Source organism: Nomascus leucogenys, chromosome 5, assembly GCF_006542625.1.
Source record: "Nomascus leucogenys isolate Asia chromosome 5, Asia_NLE_v1, whole genome shotgun sequence".
Taxonomy (NCBI): domain Eukaryota; kingdom Metazoa; phylum Chordata; class Mammalia; order Primates; family Hylobatidae; genus Nomascus; species Nomascus leucogenys.
In genome coordinates, this window is record NC_044385.1 from 67,819,754 (window position 1) to 67,845,083 (window position 25,330).

General features: G+C 39.7%; 1 protein-coding gene across 4 annotated transcripts in view; it reads right to left on the bottom strand.

Annotated features, from left to right (window-relative positions):
- Positions 1-25,330, bottom strand: part of VWA8 (von Willebrand factor A domain containing 8) — a 424,992-nt gene that overhangs the window by 43,026 nt on the left and 356,636 nt on the right. For 3 of the 4 annotated variants that reach the window (XM_030813328.1, XM_030813329.1, XM_003270024.4), the window contains 3 exons: positions 13,127-13,235; positions 9,705-9,861; positions 3,026-3,134 (listed from right to left, as the gene is read on the bottom strand). In XM_030813328.1, the coding sequence (XP_030669188.1) occupies positions 3,026-3,134; positions 9,705-9,861; positions 13,127-13,235 (375 nt within the window). The remainder of the gene's footprint in view (positions 1-3,025; positions 3,135-9,704; positions 9,862-13,126; positions 13,236-25,330) is intronic. The other variant, XR_004030158.1, reaches the window with a different exon arrangement.

Consider the following 25,330-nt stretch of genomic DNA (forward strand, 5'->3'; position numbering starts at 1 on the left):
ATCAGTAGCTATGTTTTAAACTAGCCCTATCTTCCTAAATGGAGGACTAGAAGGCCCACCTGAGAATAACTCCCCTATGGATTAAAAATAGATTCAATAAGGAAAACACTTGAAAAATGCTGTGTTGGCATTTGGATAATGATGCAAAATGTTTTATGAGTATATGTAAGAATATACTTTTTATGGAATTGTTGAGTTGGAAGAAGAGAACAGAGACCCTAACAAACAATAATGAACTGAGCTTTGGGCCGCACCTGCCTCGCTAGCCATACAGCCCAGGACAGGTTACACCATCTTTCTAATCTTCCGGTCTCTCATTTATAAAGTGGGGGCAAAAGATGGCAGAAATGGAACCAGTATTTCACAGGATTATGAGAATTGACATAATGTATGTTTCCTCATCTATCAAATGTAGAAAATTATACATACTGGTTTCTGTAGAGGTTAAATCGCACAATGAATGTAAAGTACCTGACTGGGTACCTGGCCTGTAATCCAGGCTGATAAATCTTAGCAAGTACAACGAAGGTAATGATGAAGTGAATCCTTCTGTAGAGAATGCTGCATGCTAGGCATTGTTTACGCATATCATCTGAGTTCTTCACTAACACACTAGTATCTGTCATTCCCATTTTACAGAACCCAGGCTGTCTGGCTGCAGAGAATGACAATAATGATGGAGGTGATCTTGGTGGTGATGACGATGTGAAGCACCTAGTAGAATGCCTGGTGCATGGTAAATTCTCAGTAAATGCTTGCTATTATTATAATGCTGGTATTGTTTGTAAAGATTTCTAAAGACGGAAGTTCTACATCTATTTTAGCTACTTATTCAAGGATTAAATTGCTTTTATCTTCTTTCCTATATCTTAAAACTCTTTCTTGGTGTTAGTTAAGCCTATTTTCTCTTTTTAGATCTCCAGAGAGGAAGAGAATAAAAACTCCCCTGAAATAATTACTCTCGTTGAGGATATTTAGTAAGTTATTGACTCCAACCCCCTTAAGGATTTTTTAAAAATGGGTGCTACTTTGTTTTCCATGCATTTAATCTTACTTGTTGCTTTTACCTGAGACCTTCAGAGTTTTCTTTCATTCCTCTTTGAAAGCTGAAAGCAAAACTGGACACTGTTTTCTGATACTGGTCTCACTGTTGTGGTGATTAGTGGAAGAGCCATTCCTTGATGCTAACTCTAATTCTAACCCAGGCTTCATTTGTGTGTGATTGTGAGAAGTCAGAGCAGTGGACCTGACTTTTCATCTTTTGGCTGATTGTATCAACATGATACCATTTATCTAAAGCACTGATCTGAGGATTAAATGTGATAGTGCTTGTAAAAGCAACTATAGCATAGTCCCCAACAAATACCAACTAAGACATCAACTAATACCAGAGGAGGAATCTGATACCTTCAATTAAAAATGTATTCTTATATCCCTTTGTAGCACTGCGAATCTTCTTTCTGCCCACAGGGTAGGACTCGATGTTGTCTGCATGTTCTTGTGGCATCCAGGGCTATTCAGGATCTGGTGCCTATGACTCTGGCAGCCTCTTGCCACTGTCTCCCACCAGGGTGTGCTTTTCTCAGCCATAACAAATACTCTGTCCTTCTCTGAACTCACTGCACTCTCCTATACCTCTGTGCACTTGTGCATACTGCTTCCTCTGTTGGACATGCCCTGACTCCTTAAGCACATGGGAAATTCCTTAGCATCTTTCAAGAGTAAATTCAAACATTACATTCTCCATGAAAGCTTTCCTCATTTCGTCTCATAGCATTGTGTGCCAAATTCTCTACAGAACTTAGGAAATTTAGTTGACTGTGAGTCCCTTCTTTGAGGGCAGAAGATGTATCTTAGTTTTCTCTCTCTAATGGTGTGCATTGAGAACTTAAGAAGTGAGTGAATCACTGAACCATACTCATTCTCAAGTCTTAGGATAGGCACCATCTCCCATTACTCTCACCTCTGAATCATCCATTTTGGCCCTTAGCCAACTATTGCCTTACCCTGAAGCTCAGAGCCAACCTGGCAGTGTCCTGGTGCTCTCAATGTCCAGGGCAATGAACACTTGTCAAATGAGTGACTATGTAAGAAGATCCAATCATTCAACATCATATTGTTCACATAGTTTATATAAAATCTTATGCTGTTTTATCCTAAATAACTGCATATAGATTTTTTTTAAAGCACATGGTTTAATTTTTTACATTTCTTCCATTTTGAAATTAGACATCTGGTTAATTGTTATAAAGATCTTTCCTCCTGGAAATGACAGAACTTTTATTAATCTCTGGATACGGTTTAGATCTTTTTAAAAAATAAGGCTTTTCCAGAGTTTTAGGTTAAAATGGTGGATTAAAAACTGCATCACAGAAGTTCTAATCCCCCATACTTAGCAAAAATAATAAAACTTCCCCCAAAAGAACAATTACAAATAATAACCAAAAAGGGAAAGGCAATCAGCTTGAAATACTTCATGGAAAAGAAACACAAGATTCCAGAGTAGAATGGAGAAGCAGGGCACAGCTTGGCTCCCAACCTTCTTCCTTCGTCCTGAAATGGGGCTTTGCTTTCTCTTTAGACAAAATAATCTGATTTTGTTTGTGATTTTAAGGAACACTCAGCCCCTCCTAAATTATTTGTGCAAACTGACCAGAGCACAATTTCTCATTTGAAATCTCCAAACAATAGTCATGCTTAGGAAATACTGAAGTGTCTTAATATTTTCAGGAGCAGTAGCAGTACCAACTAGTTCCTCAGCATTGAGAGCTTTGTGAAACTGCAAAAGGGCAGGCAATGTGAGAGCAAGAGGAGGGCAGAAAGAGGAGGAGCCAGGGGATATACAGAATACATACCCTGGATGATCAAAAAGAAAGCCATGGGACATTTTCACACTGATACATATTTTCACACTGATACATTTTTTTCAGACTGGCTAATTAGGGTTCAGATAATTTTCTCCAAGACTTTAGGAATGTGTCCAGGTTTGGGCCCAGGTTATTTTCTTGGTCCATAAGTAGATTACCTGTAAATTATCCAGGATGATTCGGAGGGAGTGCACCTGTCGCCGAACAGCACCTGAAAACCTTTCATAGGTTGCAGCATCGTATTCACTCATTTGGATCTCCTTTAATCTGAAACCAGAAGAGCATAAAAAGTTAACAGCTTAAATCACGTATATGTGGGTTTTTACTTCCATTCGCCTCCTGCTAGAAATTTAGCAAACTCCTTGGAAACTCAGATTCATGTTAAGGAGAAAAGGCAAGAAGTGATGTCTCCAGCTATGCTTCCAGATTCAAAGGAGGTAACATCCAGTAGTGTGCTAATAAATGGTTAACAAACTAGGACAAGAAAAAAGTCCTAGATTTGTAGTGTTTGCTGATTTCCATGATGTAAATATTGCCACCATGATCAGTTACAAGCTATGAACAGTGAGTCAGGAAAAAATGTGCACAATTGGCTCTCATGAGCCAGTATGAATTGGCTTTGTGGTACACCATTGCTATATCCCAAAGCCATATTGTGATGTTTGCAGCCGATCAGTTCATGTGGCAGATTCCTAAGAGGGTTCCCATGGGTTGCTCTTTAAGACGAGATCATGTATTTGATTGACCAAGATAACAGTTCAAGCCTAAAGAATGTAAGTTAATGTGCTGCTATGTATCCCTATGTGAGAGTTTTCTAAAATTGCTGACAGTGTAATTTAGACAGGACAATTGTATTTTAATATTATTGTGGCTTTGAAATTCTATCTTCCCAGTATGCTGCTCCTTTTTATCAGTTTTTATCATTTGCTTCACTGAAGCCCCGCCAGCACACTGGAAGCTCCCCGTACATATCACATGCCCTGCAAGTGCTTCTCTCCCACTTGCAGTGTCCCTCCCCTGACTTTGCCTACTAACTCCCACTTACTCTTCAAGACTCAAGTCAATGATTGCCTCCTCCAAGAAGTCTGCTCTGATCCCTGGGTCTTTCTTCTGTGCTCTTATCTCACTTCATTCCTCCATCAGATAATTTGCTTTCCATGCTGTAACTATCTGCCTCCTGTCTCCCCAACTAGGCTCTATACTCCTTTAGGTAAGGGCTGAGTCTTTCTCATCTTTATCTTTACAGTGCCTAGCATGAAACCTAACATATAATGGGTGCTCAAAATAAATAGAAATGAATGACTGAAATAAAAATACTTAAAATGCAGCATCTTAAACCGTCAGTAGAAAGTTCATTCAGAGTGAACTCTCTTGGGTTTTACAGTGTTGTATCCATAATACATTAACTTAATCACACATTTCTATAAATTTCTATAAATGTAAAAGGTGCTGATATTAGGACAAGGAATAATAAGTGCGTATCTTGAAAGCCCAAGCATAACATAATCTTCTAAACTAGTGTGTGTGTATATGCATGCAATGTTGGAGATATGAATCCTAGGTGTATTGCTGAAACTCTTATCTAATGTGTATTTTTTATCACCTTGAGCTAAAACAGAAACCTCAAATACTGAATGAGAATAAATGTTCTCTATTCCTCCCTGTCAGGTTGAGCATTGGGAAAAATCCATTCACCAAGAGCTTATTACAATTATGTAATGCTAGGCCTAGACTACCATGGGGCAGACTGGCATTCCTGCCCTGTCACCCCACTGGATAATACCCACTTAGGTTTCAAGATCTAGCTCAAAGGCCACATCCTTTGAAGTCTTGCTTGAGCCATTGCATAAAGCTGGCCATTCCCTTTTCATGTGCCCTATACAGACATCTACCATGAAACTCGCATACTTTATTGCTTTAATAGATAGGCCTGTTGCCCTCTATTATGGTGTTTTCAAATTTTTCTTTCCATAGTAGGAAATGTTTTACATTGAGATCTTATATACACAAATGCATGTATGTATATAGGATAACTGAACCAAAAATTTAATGAAAAATACTTTTATTACATGGGATGTACTCTGATGTTTTCTATTCTGTTCCTCAGGGAGAAGGATGATGTTTTATTTTTTCATTGAACTTCCAGTACCTACCACAATACCTGCCTGGCACACAGTGGCACTCAATAAGTGCTGCTGGATGGCACTTTGAAAACACTGACTATTAAAAGGTAAATACAGAAAAGGCCACTATAATATCTGAATGGTTGTATCTTGAGGTGACATGCCAAGGTGCCTTTCTAAATCTAATTAACTTTCAGTCCTGAAGAATAAAAAGAAATATGTGTATAGGACTTGACCTCCTGACAATACCTCTTGTATTTAGTTTCTGGCAGTCTCTGAAATCTCTCTATGACTTTTTATTAGATTAAGTTATGTCTCAAGTATCAAGGCTGACAGAAGCTGGCCACAATGAACAATGCAGGACATGCCACCTACCCCTTCATGCCTAAACTGGTGTGTGTTTGTATGTCATGCTTCTTCTCAAAGAAGGGAGATTAGCACGGATTAGAAACAAATGTAGACACAGCTGTCCATGGGGTGGGGAGGGGATGGAGGAGAGAATATATAGAAATATGTGATTAAATTAGCGCATTACGGATACGACACTGTAAAACCCAACAGAGGTCACCCAGCAAATGAACTTTCTACTTACAGTTAAAGATGCTGCATTTTAAATAATCCTGAGTTGTATTTTTATTTCAGCCATTCAATTCATTTTCAGCATCCATTATACGTTAGGTACTATGCCATATATTTCTATAAATATAAAAGGTACTGATATTAGGACAGGAAATAATGAACATATATCTCAAAAGCCTGACCACAACACAATCTTCTAAACTACTGTGTGTGTTTGTGTGTGTGTGTGCGTGTGCATGCACGCACATGGAATGTTGGAGGTATGGGTTGTAGATGTATACATAAATACAAACATATATACACACATAAAAACACATATGTACATACATACACACATACATATCAAGGAAGGAGCTAGCCATTTGGTAAGCCACCTCGAGCAGACTGATCTTTGCAGAGTGATCAGAATTAGCTCCAGTTATAGGGCTACAACTGGTGCGATCATGTTGCACCCAAAACACACCACATGCTGTTTTAATTATGAAGAAATCTGGAAACCATATTCCAGATTGTGTCGGTTTTCAGAAAGATCATCTACAAGGCAATCAAAGCTGATAAATTTTGAAAGATGATGACTGAAGGAAGGGATGTAGAAAGAAAAGAGAAATTTTAGCCTCTGGATCAAATGAGGTACCCATTGCTAATACTCTCAAGCCCACAAAACTAGCTGGAAACATATCTTTCTGCTTCTTTAACCCTGATCAAAACTGCAGGGCACAGCTGCTTCACATCCTAGTAATCTTTGTGGACTAACTGCATTTTGTTGGCACAGTATATTTTTAAAGGGTATATTTATTGTTACGTAAGAGTCTGGGAATTTTAGTTCTCATTTTACTTTTTCTTACAGGTCAGACTTAAGTACTATAATTTTGAATCAATTATAAGGAAAACAAACATAAGCTTAGGTCCACTGTGTGAGGCTGATTAGTTTTGCAAATGGTAGTGGATGCAATCTCCACAGCTGGTGCCTACCCTAGACGCTTTTCTAAGAGTGTACATGTACCTCATTGTCTATTTCATTTGCTTTTCACTGGTATAATGTTTCTGTTCTATTTTATTCATGTTTTATGCTTGTCTCTCTCTGTTAGTCTGCCTGAGTTAATATATTCTTGATATGCAAGGGCTGGTATCTAGCTTAAAACCAGATACAAATAGATGCTATCAAAATGCTGTGTTGATGATGTCAGGAACCCACTTAGCAGCATTAGGCTCTCCAAGGCACTAGCACAAACTTTCTGGCTCACAGCTAGGACTGCCTAGTTTCAGCCAGTCTCTGAATTAAGTACTAAAGGATGATTCCATTACTTGTATACATGTGTGTATCATTCATTCCACAAATACATATGAAGGTTTGCTACATACCAGGTTCTTGGTGTAGGTCCTGGGTTTATACTAGAGCACAAAACAGATGGATGTTTGCCCCCCAGGAACTTACATCGGAGGAGAGACAATCAACTATTCACACAAATCACATAACGGGAAAGAGTGATGAGAGTTACGGAGAAAAGGTACAGGATGCCATAAAAGCATCAATGGTGGGAACTGACCTCATTCTGCATATGCCTAAGTGGCAAAACCGTTTTCAAACTTATTATTTGATGATAGTGAAGAATTATTACTTTTTAAAGACTTAATAGTAGTATTGTGAGTTTGTATTTTTTTGTTTTTATATTATGCAGATACACTTGGAAATATTTACAATGAAATGATAGAAGTCTTGGATTAGCTTCAAAACAAGCCAGCAGAGAAGACTAAGAGTGGAGCCAGATTTTTCTTCTTGAAGCTGGGGGGTCGGGTCCATCGCATTCATTATATGTTCTTCTCAACTTTTATGTTTGAAAAGTTCCTAATAAAAAGTTGAAAAACTTTCAGCAGCATTAAATGAAATATTCAGCAAATGGGATGAAAGTCCCATTTCTACATGAAAGTAGAAAGCAACATCTTCCTCTTGGTGTTTTGCTGTGCCCCATTTTTCTCAGGATCTCCAGGTGTTTCTATTTCTTTCTCTCCTTTCTCACACCCTTGGCAAACTCCTCTGTCTTTCAACTACCTTACGGTATTCTCTTTTACTTCAACTGAGACTTTTCTCTGCAGCATTTACTAGAGGTGTATATTTTCCTCATCCCTTCCCCATGTCGTCTCTTTCCTCTCTTACATCTGCTAAATTCATTTGCATTATGGGCACAGATGCCATGCCCCTGACTTCTTCCCCTGTAGGGCAATTGTCCTTAAGAGAACCACACTCCTTATTCCTATTATGGTAACAGGAGAAGGGGGTACATACTTGTGGCCAGGCACTGTTACCTTTCTGCCTCCCTGTGAACTATGTGTGTGCCAGAACACTCTATCTACCTGTCCACTTGGGCAAAAATTTAGACTGAACAATTACTTGGCAGGTTTTAAAGGTGGCAACAATAGAACTCATTAATTGCGGAGGGAAGAATGACACATGTCCAATTGTTTAGTTCTTTTTCTAAATGGGTACTTAATAATTCATAAGAAATGTAGAAGCCGGGCGCGGTGGCTCACGCTTGTAATCCCAGCACTTTGGGAGGCCGAGGCGGGCGGATCACGAGGTCAGGAGATCGAGACCACGGTGAAACCCCGTCTCTACTAAAAATACAAAAAAATTAGCCGGGCGTGGTGGTGGGCGCCTGTAGTCCCAGCTACTTCGAGAGGCTGAGGCAGGAGAATGGCGTGAACCCGGGAGGTGGAGTTTGCAGCGAGCCGAGATTGCGCCACTGCACTCCAGCCTGGGCGACAGAGCGAGACTCCGTCAAAAAAAAAAAAAAAAAAAAAAAGTAGAGAACTTTCACTCTAACAAGACTGTTCACTACACTATTCTCTACCCTTTTTTGAGAGGTTTAAACACTTTCATTCCTAACATAGTTACCTGTTCTCATAACCTCCCTGGGAGAAAGGGAGAGTGAATTTTATTCCAGAAGAGCAAATTCAGGCACAAAGAGGACAGATAAACTGTCAACAGTCACCAGGGAAGCCAGCAGAAGGGCTGAGAGCAACACTCTTGCCTCTAGCATCAAGCGTGTTATTTACCTGCTGAACCCTCGAGGGTCTGAGCTGGCAGGCTTTCCTGAGGGTGTGGCGGCAGGGCCTGCATTCTTGTCTCTATTGTCCTGTACTGTTTACTTGCAGGATGTGGAAGCACAGCATGTAATGTAATACCAGATGTTCTATGTGGGAGGAATTTCATAACTCATACACTTTAGCATGCTTTTTTCTAACTGCGCCCAGCTCCTTTCATGCAGCACAAAAATGTAAATCTGCTTCCCAAACTACTACCAGGTCCTGGAATCTAAAAGGAAATACTGGTGGTTCTTTGGTATTTTTCACTTTTAGCTGAAGCGCACATGTGGATGTCTAGGGTAACATCGTGTGGATTCTTCTTATTTTTTAAATGGCTCCTATTGTAGTGGCCCAGAACAGCTGGGGAATGTCCGAGGGCCACAGGCTCACTGGCCTAGATTAAGGCCTCTACTCACTGATGAGGCCTCCCCATCCAAACTCACTGTCCCTCCTCCCGAGCTGGTGCCCATTATCCTGAGTGGGCTAGCTGCCTCTCTCTGCCATAGACACTATGCCCAGCCTGCCCTGGTGCCTCTGCTCATTTAGTTTTCCCTTTCTGAAATATTCTAGCTCTTCTCTTCCCATCTCTAAATCCTAGCTGAGCTTTGGCCCCACCTCACATCAGCCCACTAAACTTGCCTTTCTCTGCACTGCTGGAGGGGACAGCCTCCGCACCCTATGACTTTAGCACTTAACTCTGTGTGTGTATGTATGTGTGTTCCCTTGTCCTGTCTCCACACTAATCTGCAAGATTTCTGAGGGCAGGAAGGGACCATCGTGTAGAGTTACCTGAATTCCCTATGTTGCCTAGGAACAGATAGACATGGATGGGGTGATTTGAGCTTTAGATTTTAAGGAGCCTGGGCAGAAAGAACAGGGGATTTTGTTTATTTGGCTGTTTCAGTTAGGGACAGGGATGGCTGTGGATTTTAGTTTCAGGTCTGAGTTGCTGCATGAGGTGGAAACACACACAAATCTAGGTTTCCCCACAGTCCATCATGACATTTCACCATAGCAGTAGTGCTGCTCTAAATGCGATGGGAACACTGACCTCTGCTGGAACGCTCTCTGGCCCATCTCTCTAGCAGCTCTCTTGACCTCTTCGGGAACTGCATCTTTCTCAGCCTGAGAGACCTGGTACACCGTATGGCCTGCATCCAGCCGGTAAGGGCCTCCTTTGCCACCCAGGCCTGCCGTGTCTCTTCCCCCTGGAAGGAAAACGTGGATATTCAGATGATAAATCTGAACTTGACCACAGAACAAAAGCTGGGTCATGGTTTTAGGACAGCCTTGTGGAGGATATTAATTGTACTTAACTAGGAATTAAACAGTCAAATTACCTTCTTCTGGAAAAAGATGTATTCTCTTGTTTAGGATGCTTTTCCTTTTTCCCATGCATTCAAATACTACCTATATATCAAGGCTTACTCCAACTTCTATGACACCTTAGCTAATGCTGCTACCTCATAAGGATCCATACTCTCGTGTACTATTTGTTATCCTTTCATATTTATTTTTCTCACCAACTATATGATGGATGAGATATTTTATTTACTTTTGTACTACCGCACCTATAAGAGTGGTTTGAATATCATAGATACTTAGTATATATTTGCTAACTAAATGAACAACTGTTTACCTCCCTCACATATTACCTTAGTTTTCCTTAAAAAAACCTAGACAGTTAAGCTATAAATACTGTTTTTTTCTGTTTTGCAAATTATAAAAATAATGCACAGAGAGGCTAAATGACATATTCAGGACCTTGTTATCACTGGCTTAGCCAAGATTAGAAGCCAATTATTACACCAACTTTAACTTTTGGTTTGAATAGTATATAACATAAACACCACCAGCTTTAGAACAGTCTTTCAACAGAAACTCAAGTTTACATAATACATATTACATATACATATTATGTTTTATAACATAACATTGTATGAACTGTTCATATTGTAAATGCCTGTAAGGCCAGGTAGGTCATGTGATAAAAAGTGGGACATTGGCTAACTTAGAGAGGATTTACCTTGTCTAAATACACAAAAATTGAAATTATTTTAAAACACTACATGGACCAGAGAAAAAAACACATCTGTTGGCTAGATTTGGCCTTTGGGCTATAAGATCGTTACCCCTATTTAGGGGTAGATTAGAATACTAGTAACCCATTTCTTTTGTTCTTTCACATATAACTTGAGAACTTAGAAGAGAATCCAGTATTGGAGGGGCAGTATAGTACAGTATAGTATATTATAATACACTGCTATTGTAGAGTATATTATGATATAGTTAAGCCAGACTGCCTGGGTTTGAATCCTGGCTCCAACCCACCAGCCATTTATCTTTGGGGAATTACTTAACTTCTCTGTGTCTCAGGCTCCTCTCTATAAAGTGGGGATACTAATATTACTTACTTCATGGGATTGTCATGAAGCTAAAATGCTTAGAGCAGTATCTGGCACATAATAAAAGCCATATAATGGACTGCTTTTACTATTATTATTAAACAAAGCCTAGTTACACAGAATTAGGCAATTTCTAGTTTCATAAAGTGGAAAATTTGAAGGCTTTTAGACTTTGGGTAAATTATGTTACCTTTTTCTTTCACCATCACCACCCCCACCCCCACCTTACCACTGAGCTTTAACTGGTCTAACAGAACTAAAACCAAGAACTCAATACGAACTGCTTTCCTTATGAAAGCCCAGGTAGGTCATTTCCTTTTGGGAAATACCATGAGAACTGCCTGTTAATTACACTACTTTAATCTTTTGATTGGAACATATTTCACTTTTATTTAGAAATGGGTGGTGGAAAATTCCTTCTGGGATGTGTGTGACTCCCATTTCTTACTCATGGCCAGCCAACAGGCAGAGGAGTGCAATAATTGGACAGTGACAATGAGCTATAGGAGGAAAAGGTATTTCTGGGATCTAACTCCTTTCCTACAGGAGGGTATCCTGAGTATGGGTGGATCATGAATTTGAGCTGAAAGCTTCCTAGGTGCTGAGATGTTATCATTCTGGTGAAAGGGAGAAAGTGGTGGAACCATCAGAAGCTGGTGTGAGTGACTGGCCACCTGAGTCACAGGGCCCCGGGGAAAGTCGCACTAGGGTGGAGCAGGAGGTGCTCTTCATGATCTCCACTTCCCAGAGCCTTTAACTTGTACTATTTAAATGAAAATGCTTACCAGAGGTTCTAAGACTACAGGGCATAAGCCTGGACATTCCAAACCAGTTCAGAAGATAATGGGGAGGGTGGGCAAGGGAGGAGCATTGATGAAGAAAGGGGAATCAAATGACTTGTTGGGCCAGAGCTCAGTTCAAAGTAAAGAATTCTGAGGGAAAAGAATGGCAGAGAGAAAAAGAGAAATTGAAGCCAAGGAGCCTTGATCAATTGAAAACTAAAAGCCAGGTGAAACAAAGGTAGCCTCAATCTGGAGAGATACGTGAGCTAGTAAATTCAAGTTTGGTAACAAATAGGAATTTCTCCCCCAGAGTAGTCCACTGCTGGGAAACCACATCTGGCCAGCTCGTTCCACAATGCATTCCATATGGATTAAATCTTGTTGGCTTGACACTAACTTCCAGATCAAAGGACATTTCTAAAAATAGCCTTACTTTAAAGCTGATGCTTGATGAATAAACAGAGTAGGCAAGAAGTCCACAGGCCTATTTGATAGCACATTGTCTCAGCAGAGAAACCCATTTCCTCCCAAGGCTGTCAAGGCCAAGAGGCACAGACCATCCTAAGGAAGGTGAAGTACAGAGCTCCTGCCAGCACTCCTCACGGTGAGATAAGCTCAGACAGTGCGCACACAGTCTGGCCCTATTCCTGTGGACTCGCAGATGTGTCTGCTCCAGCTGCCGCAGAGGAAAAAGGAAGACGGCAGTCCTGGGAACAATGCCCTAGTTGGGCAGCCAAGAGGAAGGAGTCGGCCATCGGTTTAGACTGCAACCAGCCTTATCTCGAAATCTTGCATCCTCAACATACTTCGAAGATGTGGAAGACAAGGACCATTTCTTTTCAAAGTCAGTTGCTCAAGAAAGAATTTACTGTGGATTTCTGGCATGATCCCAAGGTCATGGAATTTAAAAGAAGGGATTAACACTTTAGTGAAAATATTCTTCATGCCAGGCACTGTGCTCAGTGCTTAACAATCGTAATCTCATTTAATCCTCACCACAACTTAAGGTAGTTTACACTATCCCCCTTTGACTGATGAAGCAACTCCAGGAGGGCCAGCATGTTCTTAGGTCACAGGGTGGCAGAGCCTGTGGGACTCCAAATGCCAGGCTCTTCACATGCCTTGATGTCATGCTGGGGCAGAGGGCAAGACAACAATCCAACTGAGTAATGAGGGAGGCAGAGAAGGAAAGCCGGTCTCTGAGTCTTCTCAGGGGCGATGTGCTGGCCTAATGGGCTTGGGAAACCTCAGGAAGGCTGACTCAGGAGAATGCCTGTGCTACCAACCTGTTCCGCCAGCCCAAGTGTTGCCGCCCACGTGAGGCATGTTGTCTGGGTCCTCCTTCCCGTGTTTGGGGGAGCTTACATCTTCACCACTGTCTCTGTTGATTGTTATCTAAAAATGAAGAATTGAGACATTTTTACTATCCTGTGACAAACACCAGGAACTGCATGACAGAAAAAAAATTATTTTCTCCTAAGTCCTTAAGGTATCACATAACCTCAGGCCACTGGACTTGATAAATGCTGTGAGTATTTGGCAAAAATTCCATCAGATGGATTCCAACATCCATCTAGTTGGGAAGAAGAACTAATTTTTTAAAAAACTCTTAAAGAAAAGTAAAGGAGCTGGACTGCATTATAGCTACAGAATTTTTCTGGTGCAAACCAAGCCGTGAGCATTTCCACAGGGCATGAGACCTACCAGATGCAGGGAAAATGGATCTCACTGGAGAGGGATATTTTGCCAGTGGTTTAAAAGGATCACCACCTAGCTGATCCAGCTGAGTCATTATATACACATTTACCCATTCTGTTTTCAAAGAAATCCCGTTACTCTGAGAGATGCCATTTTACATACAATATATGGAAAAGAAAAACAAAAAGTTATGTATGTATGCCTTAGTGATAGATTTATGTTATATACTAAAAACTGCTTATTTATTTTTTTGACCCACTTCAATCTTTATTATGGTATTTTGTAGCTTTCCTAATTCATCTTTATTATAAAACTAGATTTATGATTACTGCAATTCAAACAGAGTAAGAAGCACTTTAGCCTTCCTCTGTGAGAGCCTGAAGTTCATTGCTTCCTATTTCATTCAGTACAGTGTCACCAAAGGAGTGATAACCACACAGAAATTTCAATCCTAGTAGTCAGTTCAGTAGATACTACTCCACAATAAAAAGAAATCAAAGCATTCACATTTTATGCACACCATGAGCCTGCTCTCAGATAGGATTTCCCAGAAGACAAGATCAAATTCTCATTTATTTGTTCAAATAAGACTTACAGAAAATGTACTGATGGGACATTCTGTGAGGTACCATGGGGCCTACAAAGCCATGGGCGATTGGTTCCTGCCCTCAAACTGCTTACAGCAGAACAAGACAGCTTACAAATAAATGGGCCTGAAGTCGGTCTTTAGAGTTAACCATTCCATGTTGGTACATGGGATTTTCATTCTTGATGTTGGGATTAATGCAGTTAGGTAGATAATTTGAGGTTTTTGCAAATAAAATGGCCATTCAGAATAAAATCAAGATAACTTCTATTGTCTTCTGTCCAAGTTGGTTCATTTCAAGTGTTATGACATCGTAGGGATTTTAATTAGCTGGACTTTTCTGCAGATAGCTTTGGCAGGATCAACAAAGTTTTTGCCAAAACTTCAGCATACTCCAAGAAAATTTAGAAGCCAGACATGACGATTGATATAAATTCCACACACATAATCATGCTTTAAAAATGGGTGAAAATAATTTTTCCTCCTGTTTTCTTAAACTAGCAAGATAGCTAGGAACATTTAGAGAAAAAAATAAACATTTAAAGTACTTTCCCCAAAACTTGCCACCATTTTTCATCTCGTTTATAAATAATGTAAGAGATAAGTTGTAAAATTAAAATACATATACTGGCTACAGGAATTCCAGAAGAGCACTAATCAATAAAATTTTCTGTGTTGATGAAAATGTTTATATTTGAGGTGACCAATACGGTAGTCACTAGCCACAAGCTCAATATGGCTGTGAGCATGTGGCTTGTGTGACTGAGGACCTGAATTTTAAATTTTATTTAGCTAACTAAAATTTAAATTTAAATAGCCATGTGTGCCAGTGGCCATCTTATTAGACAGCACACCTCAGGGACAAGCTTGCCTCAGACCTGGAGATCCCGTTTAGAGATCTTTGCAGCACCCTCTAGATGTACTCCATGAGAAATGAGAAGGACAAAGAACATTTCAAAACTGGTACAGAGTTTTATTCTGTTGCTAATAAATCTATATGAGGCTGGGCGCAGTGGCTCACACCTGTAATCCCAGCACTTTGCGAAAAACAAAACAAAACAAAAAAACTATATGAAAGGTATGATTACAGTCTAAATTTTTTTTTTAAACAAAGAGAATGGAACTTACATATGGAGATACATTTTTTTTTTTTTTTTGAGACGGAGTCTTGCTCTGTCACACAGGCTGGAGTGCAGTGTGCAATCTTGGCTCACTGCAACCTCCACCTCCCAGGTTCAAACAATTCCCCGGCCTCAGCCTCCCAAGTAGCTGGGATTACAGGCAGCTGCCACCACGCCCAGCTAATTTTTTTATTTTTAGTAGAAACGGGGTTTCACATTGTTGGCCAGGCTGGTCTTGAACTCCTGACCTCAAGTGATCCACCCGCCTCGGCCTCCCAAAGTGCTGGGATTACAGGCATGAGCCACTGTGCCAAGATACATTTTTATTTTTAAATAATAAGAAGATACTTTATTTTTTGATCATAAAGACACAATTTATTTTTATTTTTTATTTTTATTTTTTATTATACTTTAAGTTTTAGGGTACATGTGCACAATGTGCAGGTTACATATAGTATACACGTGCCATGTTGGTTTGCTGCACCCATTAATTCGTCATTTACATTAGGTATTTCTCCTAATGCTGTCCCTCCCCCATCCCCCTGCCCCATGACAGGCCCTGGTGTGTGATGTTCCCCACCCTGTGTCCAAGTGTTCTCATTGTTCAATTCCCACCTATGAGTGAGAACATGCAGTGTTTGGTTTTCTGTCCTTGCAATAGTTTGCTCAGAATGATGGTTTCCAGCTTCATCCATGTCCCTGCAAAGGACATGAACTCATCCTTTTTTATGGCTGCATAGTATTCCCTGGTGTATATGTGCCACATTTTCTTTATCCAGTCTATTATTGATGGACATTTGGGTTGGTTCCAAGTCTTTGCTATTGTGAATAGTGCCACAATAAACATGTGTGCATGTGTCTTTATAGTAGCATGATTTATAATCCTTTGGGTATATACCCAGTAATGGGATCGCTGGGTCAAATGATATTTCTAGTTCTAGATCCTTGAGGAATTGCCACACTGTCTTCTACAATGGTTGAACTAGTTTACAGTCCCACCAACAGTGTAAAAGTGATCCTATTTCTCCACATCCTTTCCAGCACCTGTTGTTTCCTGACTTTCTAGTGATCGCCATTCTAACTAGTGTGAGACGGTATATTATTGTGGTTTTGATTTGCATTTCTCTGATGACCAGTGATGATGAACATTTTTTCATGTGTCTTTTGGCTGCATAAATGTCTTCTTTTGAAAAGTGTCTGTTCATATCCTTTGCCCACTTTTTGATGGGGTTGATTTTTTCTTGTAAATTTAAGTTCTTTGTAGATTCTGGATATTAGCCCTTTGTCAGATGGGTAGATTGCAAAAATTTTCTCCCATTCTGTAGGTTGCCTGTTCACTCTGATGGTAGTTTCTTTTGCTGTGCAGAAGCTCTTTAGTTTATTTAGATCCCATTTGTCTATTTTGGCTTTTGTTGCCATTGCTTTTGGTGTTTTCATCACGGAGTCCTTGCTCATGCCTATGTCCTGAATGGTATTGCCTAGGTTTTCTTCTAGGGTTTTTATGGTTTTAGGTCTAACATGTAAGTCTTTAATCCATCTTGAATTAATTTTTGTATAAGGTGTAAGGAAGGGATCCAGTTTCAGCTTTCTACATATGGCTAGCCAGTTTTCCCAGCACCATTTATTAAATAGGGAATCCATTCCCCATTTCTTGTTTTTGTCAGGTTTGTCAAAGATCAGATGGTTGTAGATGTGTGGTGTTATTTCTGAGGCCTCTGTTCTGTTCCATTGGTCTATATCTCTGTTATGGTACCAGCACCATGCTGTTTTGATTACTGTAGCCTTATAGTATAGTTTGAAGTCAGGTAGCGTGATGCCTCCAGCTTTGTTCTTTTTGCTTAGCATTGTCTTGGCAATGCAGGCTCTTTTTTGGTTCCATATGAACTTTAAAGTAGTTTTTTTCAATTCTGTGAAGAAAGTCATTGGTAGCTTGATGGGGATGGCATTGAATCTATAAATTACCTTGGGCAGTATGGCCATTTTCATGATATTGATTCTTCCTGTCCATGAGCATGGAATGTTCTTCCATTTGTTTGTGTCCTCTCTTATTTTCTTGAGCAGTGGTTTGTAGTTCTCCTTGAAGAGGTCCTTCACATCCCTTGTAAGCTGGATTCCTAGGTATTTTATTCTCTTTGTAGTAATTGTGAATGGGAGTTCACTCATGATTGGGCTCTGTGTTTGTCTGTTATTGGTGTATAGGAATGCTTGTGATTTTTGCACACTGATTTTGTATCCTGAGACTTTGCTGAAGTTGTTTATCAGCTTAAGGAGATTTTGGGCTGAGATGATGGGGTTTTCTAAATGTACAATCATGTCATCTGCAAACAGGGACATTGACGTCCTCTTTTCCTAATTGAATACCCTTTATTTCCTTCTCTTGTCTGACTGCACTGGCCAGAACTTCCAACACTATGTTGAATAGGAGTGGTGAGAGAGGGCATCCCTATCTTTTTTTTTTTTTTTTTTTTGAGACAGTCTTGCTCTGTTGCCCAGGCTGGAGTGCAGTGGCACAGTCTTGGCTCACTGCAAGCTCCGCCTCCCGGGTTCACGCCATTCTCCTGCCTCAGCCTCTCCGAGTAGCTGGGACTACAGGCGCCCACCACCACGTCCGGCTAATTTTTTGTATTTTTAGTAGAGATGGGGTTTCACCGTGGTCTCGATCTCCTGACCTCGTGATCCGCCTGCCTCAGCCTCCCAAAGTGCTTGGATTACAAGTGTGAGCCACTGCGCCTGGCCTGGCATCCTCATCTTGTGCCAGTTTTCAAAGGGAATGCTTCCAGTTTTTGCCCATTCAGTATAATATTGACTGTGGATTTGTCATAAACAGCTCTTATTGTTTTGAGATACGTTCCATCAATACCTAGTTTATTGAGAGTTTTTAGCATGAAGGAGTGTTGAATTTTGTCGAAAGCCTTTTCTTCATTGAGATAACCATGTGATTTTTGTCTTTGGTTCTGTTTATGTGATGGATTATGTTTATTGATTTGCATATGTTGGACCAGCTTTGCATCCCAGGGATGAAGCCAACTTGATCTTGGTGGATAAGCTTTTTGATGTGCTGCTGGATTTGGTTTGCCAGTATTTTATTGAGGATTTTCGCATCGATGTTCATCAGGGATATTGGTCTAAAATTCTTTTCGTTGTGTCTCTGCCAGGCTTTGGTATCAGGATGATGCTGGCCTCATAAAATGATTTAGGGAGGATTCCTTCTTTTTCTATTGGTTGGAATAGTTTCAGAAGGAATGGTACCAGGTCCTCTTTCTACCTCTGGTAGAATTTGCTGTGAATCCATCTGGTCCTGGACTTTTTTTGGTTGGTAGGCTATTAATTATTGCCTCAATTTCAGAGCCTGTTATTGGCCTATTCAGGGATTCAACGTCTTGGGAGGGTGTATATATCTAGGAATTTATCCATTTCTTCTAGATTTTCTAGTTTATTTGCATAGAGGTGTTTACAGTATGCTCTGATGGTAGTTTGTATTTCTGTGGGATCGGTGGTGATATCCCCTTTATCATTTTTTATTGCATTTATTTGATTCATCTCTCTTTTCTTCTTTATTAGTCTTGCTAGTGGTCTATCTATTCTGTTGATCTTTTCAAAAAACCAGCTCCTGGATTCATTGATTTTTTGAAGGATTTTTTTGTGTCTCTATCTCCTTCAGTTCTGCTCTAATCTTAGTTATTTGTTGCCTTCTGCCAGCTTTTGAATTTGTTTGTTCTTGCTTCTCTAGTTATTTTAATTGTGTTGTTAGGGTGTTGATTTTAGATCTTTCCTGCTTTCTCTTGTGGGCATTTAGTGCTATAAATTTCCCTCTACGCACTGCTTTAAATGAAAGACACAGTTTTTACAATAGTCCTGCCACAGCCCCAAGGACTTCTGGGCTGCTTTCAGAAGGATCTTCAGAATCTATGGCTGGTTTTTAATATCTTTCATAGTGACATTTATGTATTCTTTAAAAACAGATTTGACTTTTAATAAATAGTCAAATGATACTTAGAGTTGAATTCTGGTGGAAGCTATTTGCTAACTTGCTGGTAAACTTTGGCAACTCAAGTAAGTTCTCCAGACCTTCATTTTCGCATCAGAAACTAAGGAGGTTAAACTAAATTATTTCTACCATTACACCCAGCTTTGATGTGCTGTGACTGATTCAATGATTCCAAATCTGGTAAATAAGGTGATCAAAGTAGGGCTTTCATCAAAACCAGGTACAATTATACAATAATGAGACAACTGACAGCTTCTCATTTACAATGGTTTGACATAACTTTTCAACTTTACAATGGGATGAAAGCAATACATTCAATAGAAATCATACTTCAATTACCCATACAACCATTTTGCTTTTCACTTTTAGTATAATATTTAATAAGTTATATGAGATATTCAACACTTTATTATAAAATAGGCTTCATGTTAGATGATTTTGTTCAACTGTAGGCTAATGTAAGTGCTCTGAGCATGTTTAAGATAGTCTAGGCTAAGCAATGAAGTTTGGTAGATTTGGTGTATTAAACACATTTTCAGCTTACCATATTTCTAACTTATGATGGGTTTATTGGGATGTAAGCCTATTGTAAGTCAAGGAGCACTTGTAGTTTGCTTGTATGCGTTAAGACTGTTCTATAGGTCAATTGTAAAAGAGAAGTTCCGAAAATAGTCTAAACAATTGGAAGAACCATTCTGAACACCATTCCTCACTTTGTGGGACATGTGTGTGTATTCTGGTACACTATTTAAAAATAAATTTTAAAAAACCAGAAGAGGTATGAAAGGCAAATTCCTATGTGTCTAGTAGCTTTACTTTCATCAAATACTATCTCCCTAAGACATTTCACACAATCCAGTTATTCTGCTGTAAGATAATAGTCTTTTAAGAATAAGTACTACAAATGAAGGCACAAGGTAAAAGAAAAGGCCCCTCAGATAGCCTCCCTCAGTTACCTTCAAAATTATGCTGTTGAAGTTGCAAAGAAACCTATAATGGCCATCAGGGAGGAAGAAGACAGGTGATAAAAATTCTGGGCAGAAAGGAACTGGCATGTTCTTTGCCACCTGTGTGTCTTGCCAGGCCATCTGCTGGGAAATCGGGCTGTTCACATTGCCAACACAAGGCAGTTCCACACCAACCCCAAATAGGAGCCCAGAGACATTTCAAAATCGACAAATTCTTGACAAAAACAAACATCAGCCAAAACCTGATATGTTCCAGGGACAATTCCAGGGATGTTTAATTAGAAGGAAGGCATTTAGAGAGCTTATCTAATTTTGTGTCATTTTATGAATGCCACTCACTCACAGGAATATATTTCTTTAGGTGGAAGGGAGGAGTACATATGTCAAGAAGTTTTCAAAGCCATTTTAGGACATCTCTTACATCAATTGACAATGATTCATAAAAGATGCAAGTCAGGAATTCTAGGACAGTCCAACCCAGGACAGAAAGAAACTGGAACATACTAGGGGAGGCTTATCATTTGAGGAATTTTGTTTCCTGGGGACAGCCATGTGGTAGACAGCCACTAGCCATTCAGAAAGCTGATAAGCTGCTGTTTGCTTTCATGTACGTGTTGAAAAGCATTTGGAATGTACTTCCTTTGAGAGCTGGTTTCATCTAGAAAAAGCTCAAGTAAGTAATTCCAATTACTGAAATAAACACTACTGAATTCACTTAAAGGGATCAAAAATTTTCCCAAAAAAGAAAATATTATGGCCCCTTATAACTTTTGATGCAACCCGATGCTGAGCCCCTTGATGTGTTTCTCACAGCTGACACAATCTGCTTTCTTTTAGGTAAGTGTGCTGTAATCGTAAGAATCATTATCCTCTTACATGTGAATTAAAATGGAAAAAACATGGATCTTGTAAATTACAACTCATAAAAATGTTCCAGAGTAAAGCCAGTACAGGGAAGGGACATGACTCACTGAAGCCCTGTAATTCTGGGCAAGGCCCATATATTTTAGGCTCCTCCTTGAGTTCATGACTTTTAAAAACCACCAATAAAATGATATAAATAGCCAGAATATAATCCTGGAAGAAAAGTGAGCTTTTGGAGGTATGACTGGACAACACAGCTGGAGACTAGGTGTGGCAAAGCAGACATTTCTAGTTGCCTACCTCACGTTCATTTCCTCTTTTTTCCTTTGAAACAGAAGTCGGATATATCATGCTTGGCTGGAATTAAGCACAATAATCCCATTCTCCTTTGTCAGTGACTGGTCTAGGGGAAGCCACGTGGTCTGAGACGTGAGAGAAAGTCTGCCAGGATGCTTCTAGAAAGCCTTCCCAGGTAAAAGAAGAGATGGTTGTGAGAAGAGCTTCTCACTGTCCTGGATGCACTGCTCTCTCATCCCCTCCAACACACACACATACACATACACCCACTTCCTGCCTTGGACACAGTTGAGTGAGAATATGATGCATAGAGCTGTAGCATCCACATGGTGACCATGTGTTAACAAGAGGATGGCAGATTGGAAGGCTGGAAGAGTCTATGCCCCAATGACATTGTTGAGCTGCTGAACCAGCCCTGAAGTCACTTGCCTCTAATCTCCTACATAAGTAAATAATACATGTCCTTACAGTTAAGCCATTGTTATTTGGGTTTTCTGCTACTTGGAGTCAACTGCATGCAAACTAACTGATTCACATATTAAGGGATGAATGAGAGGCAGCAGGGCAGAAGCTACTGTTTTGATCTTCCTGAGGATGTCCTACCTCTAATGAGACATGCTTTGAATTTTCTGACATTAAAAATTACCATAACAGCCAGGCGCGGTGGCTCACGCTTGTAATCCCAGCACTTTGGGAGGCCGAGGTGGGCGGATCACGAGGTCAGGAGATCGAGACCACGGTGAAACCCCGTCTCTACTAAAAATACAAAAAAATTAGCCGGACTTGGTGGCGGGCGCCTGTAGTCCCAGCTACTCGGGAGGCTGAGGCAGGAGAATGGCGTGAACCCGGGAGGCGGAGCTTGCAGTGAGCCGAGATCGCGCCACTGCACTCCAGCCTGGGTGACAGAGCGAGACTCCGTCTCAAAAAAAAAAAAAAAAAAAAAAAAAAATTACCATAACAACATCAGCACAGAAATCCTAATTATTATAGTTGCTCACTATCTTCTTGGTTGATTAGCAGGCAACTGAATGTATTCATTCACTCATACTCTTGTGCAAACATTCCTATGTATGTGTGTGGTGCATCTAGTACTCAGGTGGGATACAGAGATTTCTCAAACAGGATCTTTGCTTCTAGGAGGATATTGTGTAAAGGGGAATAAAGTCACAGCACAAGATGATACAGGCTATGATAAGGTTCTGAATATACCTACCTAAAACAAAATATTGTCTGAGGTTATTGTACCCACAGGTTAGAAATTTCTTTCATAGGAATAAAATAAGATTGATAGATGGCTAGCTAGATTAATAAAGAAATAAGAGAGAAGATCCAAATAAACACAATCAGAAATGACAAAGGCGACATTACCACCAACCCCAGAGAAATACAAAAAACCCCTTACAGATTATTATGAATACCTCTCTGCACACAAACTAGAAAACCTAGAAGAAATGGATAAATTCTTAGAAATATACAACTTCACAAGATTGAACCAGGAAGAAACTGAATACCTGAACAGACCAATAACATGTTCAGAAATTGAATCAGTAATAAAAAAACCTACCAACCAGAAAAAGCCCTGGACCAGAAGGATTCACAGCTGAATTCTGCCAAATGTGTAAAGAAGAGCTGGAACCAATCCGACTGAAATGATTGTCAAAAAATCTAGGAGGAGGAACTTCTCCCTAACTCAATCTATGCAGCTAGCATCATTCTGATATCAAAACCTGGTAGAGACACAATGAAAAAAGAAAACTTCAGGCCAATATCCCTGATGAACATAGCTGCAAAAATCCTCAACAAAATACTAGCAAATCAAATCAAGCAGCACATCAAAAAGCAAATCTATCATAATCGAGTAGGCTTTAATCTTGGGATGCAAGGCTGGTTCAACATATACAAATCAATAAATATGATTAATCACATAAACAGAACTAAAAATGAAAACCACATGATCATCTCAATAGATGCAGGAAACGCTTTCAATAAAATTCAATATCCCTTCATGTTAAAACCCTCAACAAACTAGGCATTAAAGAAACACACCTCAAAATAATAAGAGCCATCTATGACAAATCCACAGCCAACATCATACTGAATGGGCAAAGGCTGAAAGCATCCTCTTTGAGAATCGAAACAAGACAAGGATGCCCTCTCATTACTCCCATTCCACACAGCACTGGAAGTCCTAGCCAGAGCAATCAGACAAGATGAAGAAGTAAAAGGCATCCAAATAGGAAGACAGAAAGCAAACATCTATCTTCTCCAATGATATGATTCTATACCTATAAAACCCTGTAGTCTCTGCCCAAAGGCTCCTAGAACGGATAAACAACTTCAGTAAAGTTTCAGGATACAAAATCAATGTATGAACATCAGTAACATTTCTATACATCAATAATATCCAAGCTGATGGCCAAATCAAGAATGCAATCCCATTGACAATAGCCACAAAAAGAGTAAAATACTAGGAATATCATTAACCAGGGAGGTGAAAGATCTCTACAACGAGAATTACAAACACTGCTGAAAGATGTCACAAACACACACAAATCAAACACTCATAAATCAGAGATGACACAAACAAATGGAAAAACATTCCATGCTAACAGATAGGAAGACTCAACATTGTTAAAATGGCTATGCTGCCCAAAGTAATTTACAGATTCAATGCTATTCCTATCAAACTACCAATGTCATTTTTTCACAGAATTAGAAAAGGCTCTTTTAAAATTTATAAGGAACCAAAAAAGAGCCAAATAGCCAAAACAATCTTAAGCAAAAAGAGCAAATCCATAGGGATCACACTAGCTGACTCCAAACTATAGTACAAGGCTACAGTAACCAAAACAGCATGGTATTGGTATAAAAACAGACACATACATTAATGGAGCAGGTTAAAGAACCCCAGAGTGAAGCTGCACACCTACAACCATCTGATATTCAACAAAACCAACCATAACAAGAAATGGGGAAAGGATTCCCTATTCAATAAATGGTGCTGGAATAACTGGCTAGCCATATGCAGAAGATAGAAACTGGATCCCTACCTTTCACCACATACAAAAATCAATTCAAGATAGATTAAAGCCTTAAACATAAAACCTAAAACTATAAAAACCCCAGACAAAAACCTAGGGAATACCATTCTGGACATAGGCCTTGGCAAAGACTGCACGACAAGGACTCCAAAAGCAATTGGAGCAAAAACAAAAATTGATAAGTGGAACCTACTTAAACTAAAGAGTTTCTGCACAGCAAAAGAAACTATCAACAGGGTAAAGAGACAACCTATGGAGTGGGAGAAAATATTTGCAAACTATGCATCCAACAAAGATCTAATATCCAGAATCTATAAGGAACTTAAATGAATCAACAAGCAAAAAAACAAACAACCCATTAAAAAATGGGCAAAGAGACACTTCTCAAAAGAAGACATACATGTGGCCAAAAAGCATATGAAAAAATATTCTATGTCACTAATTATTAGAGAAATGCAAATCAAAACCACAATAACATCTCACACCAGTCAGAACGGCCATTATTAAAAAGTTAAAAAGTGGCCTTTGAGACCATATGCTCAGGCCCACTCCCATTCATTTTCAATAAAACCCCAATTCCTTCCTTGCTTTGTGTGCTTTGTCCAATTCTTTGTTCAGGACTCCAATAACTTGGACACCCTCCATCGTTAACATATTTTGGTGAACCAGCCAGGAGGAAGAGTTAAGCAGGTTCGCTAGGGCCGCTCAGGGAGAGAGAACCTAGAAGGCTGGCATGCTGGCAAAAGGGTAAAAAAAGCTTTTTATGGTTTGAATCTTCTGGAAACATCAGAGAAAGACTGTCCTTGCCATCCACATTACAACAAAACTTCGGGACCTTGAACTTTGGGTTCATGGTGTCGCAACTGAGAAGGGCCCCTCCACACTGGAACAGTGCACCCACTGGAACCATGAGAGACCATCAAGCTT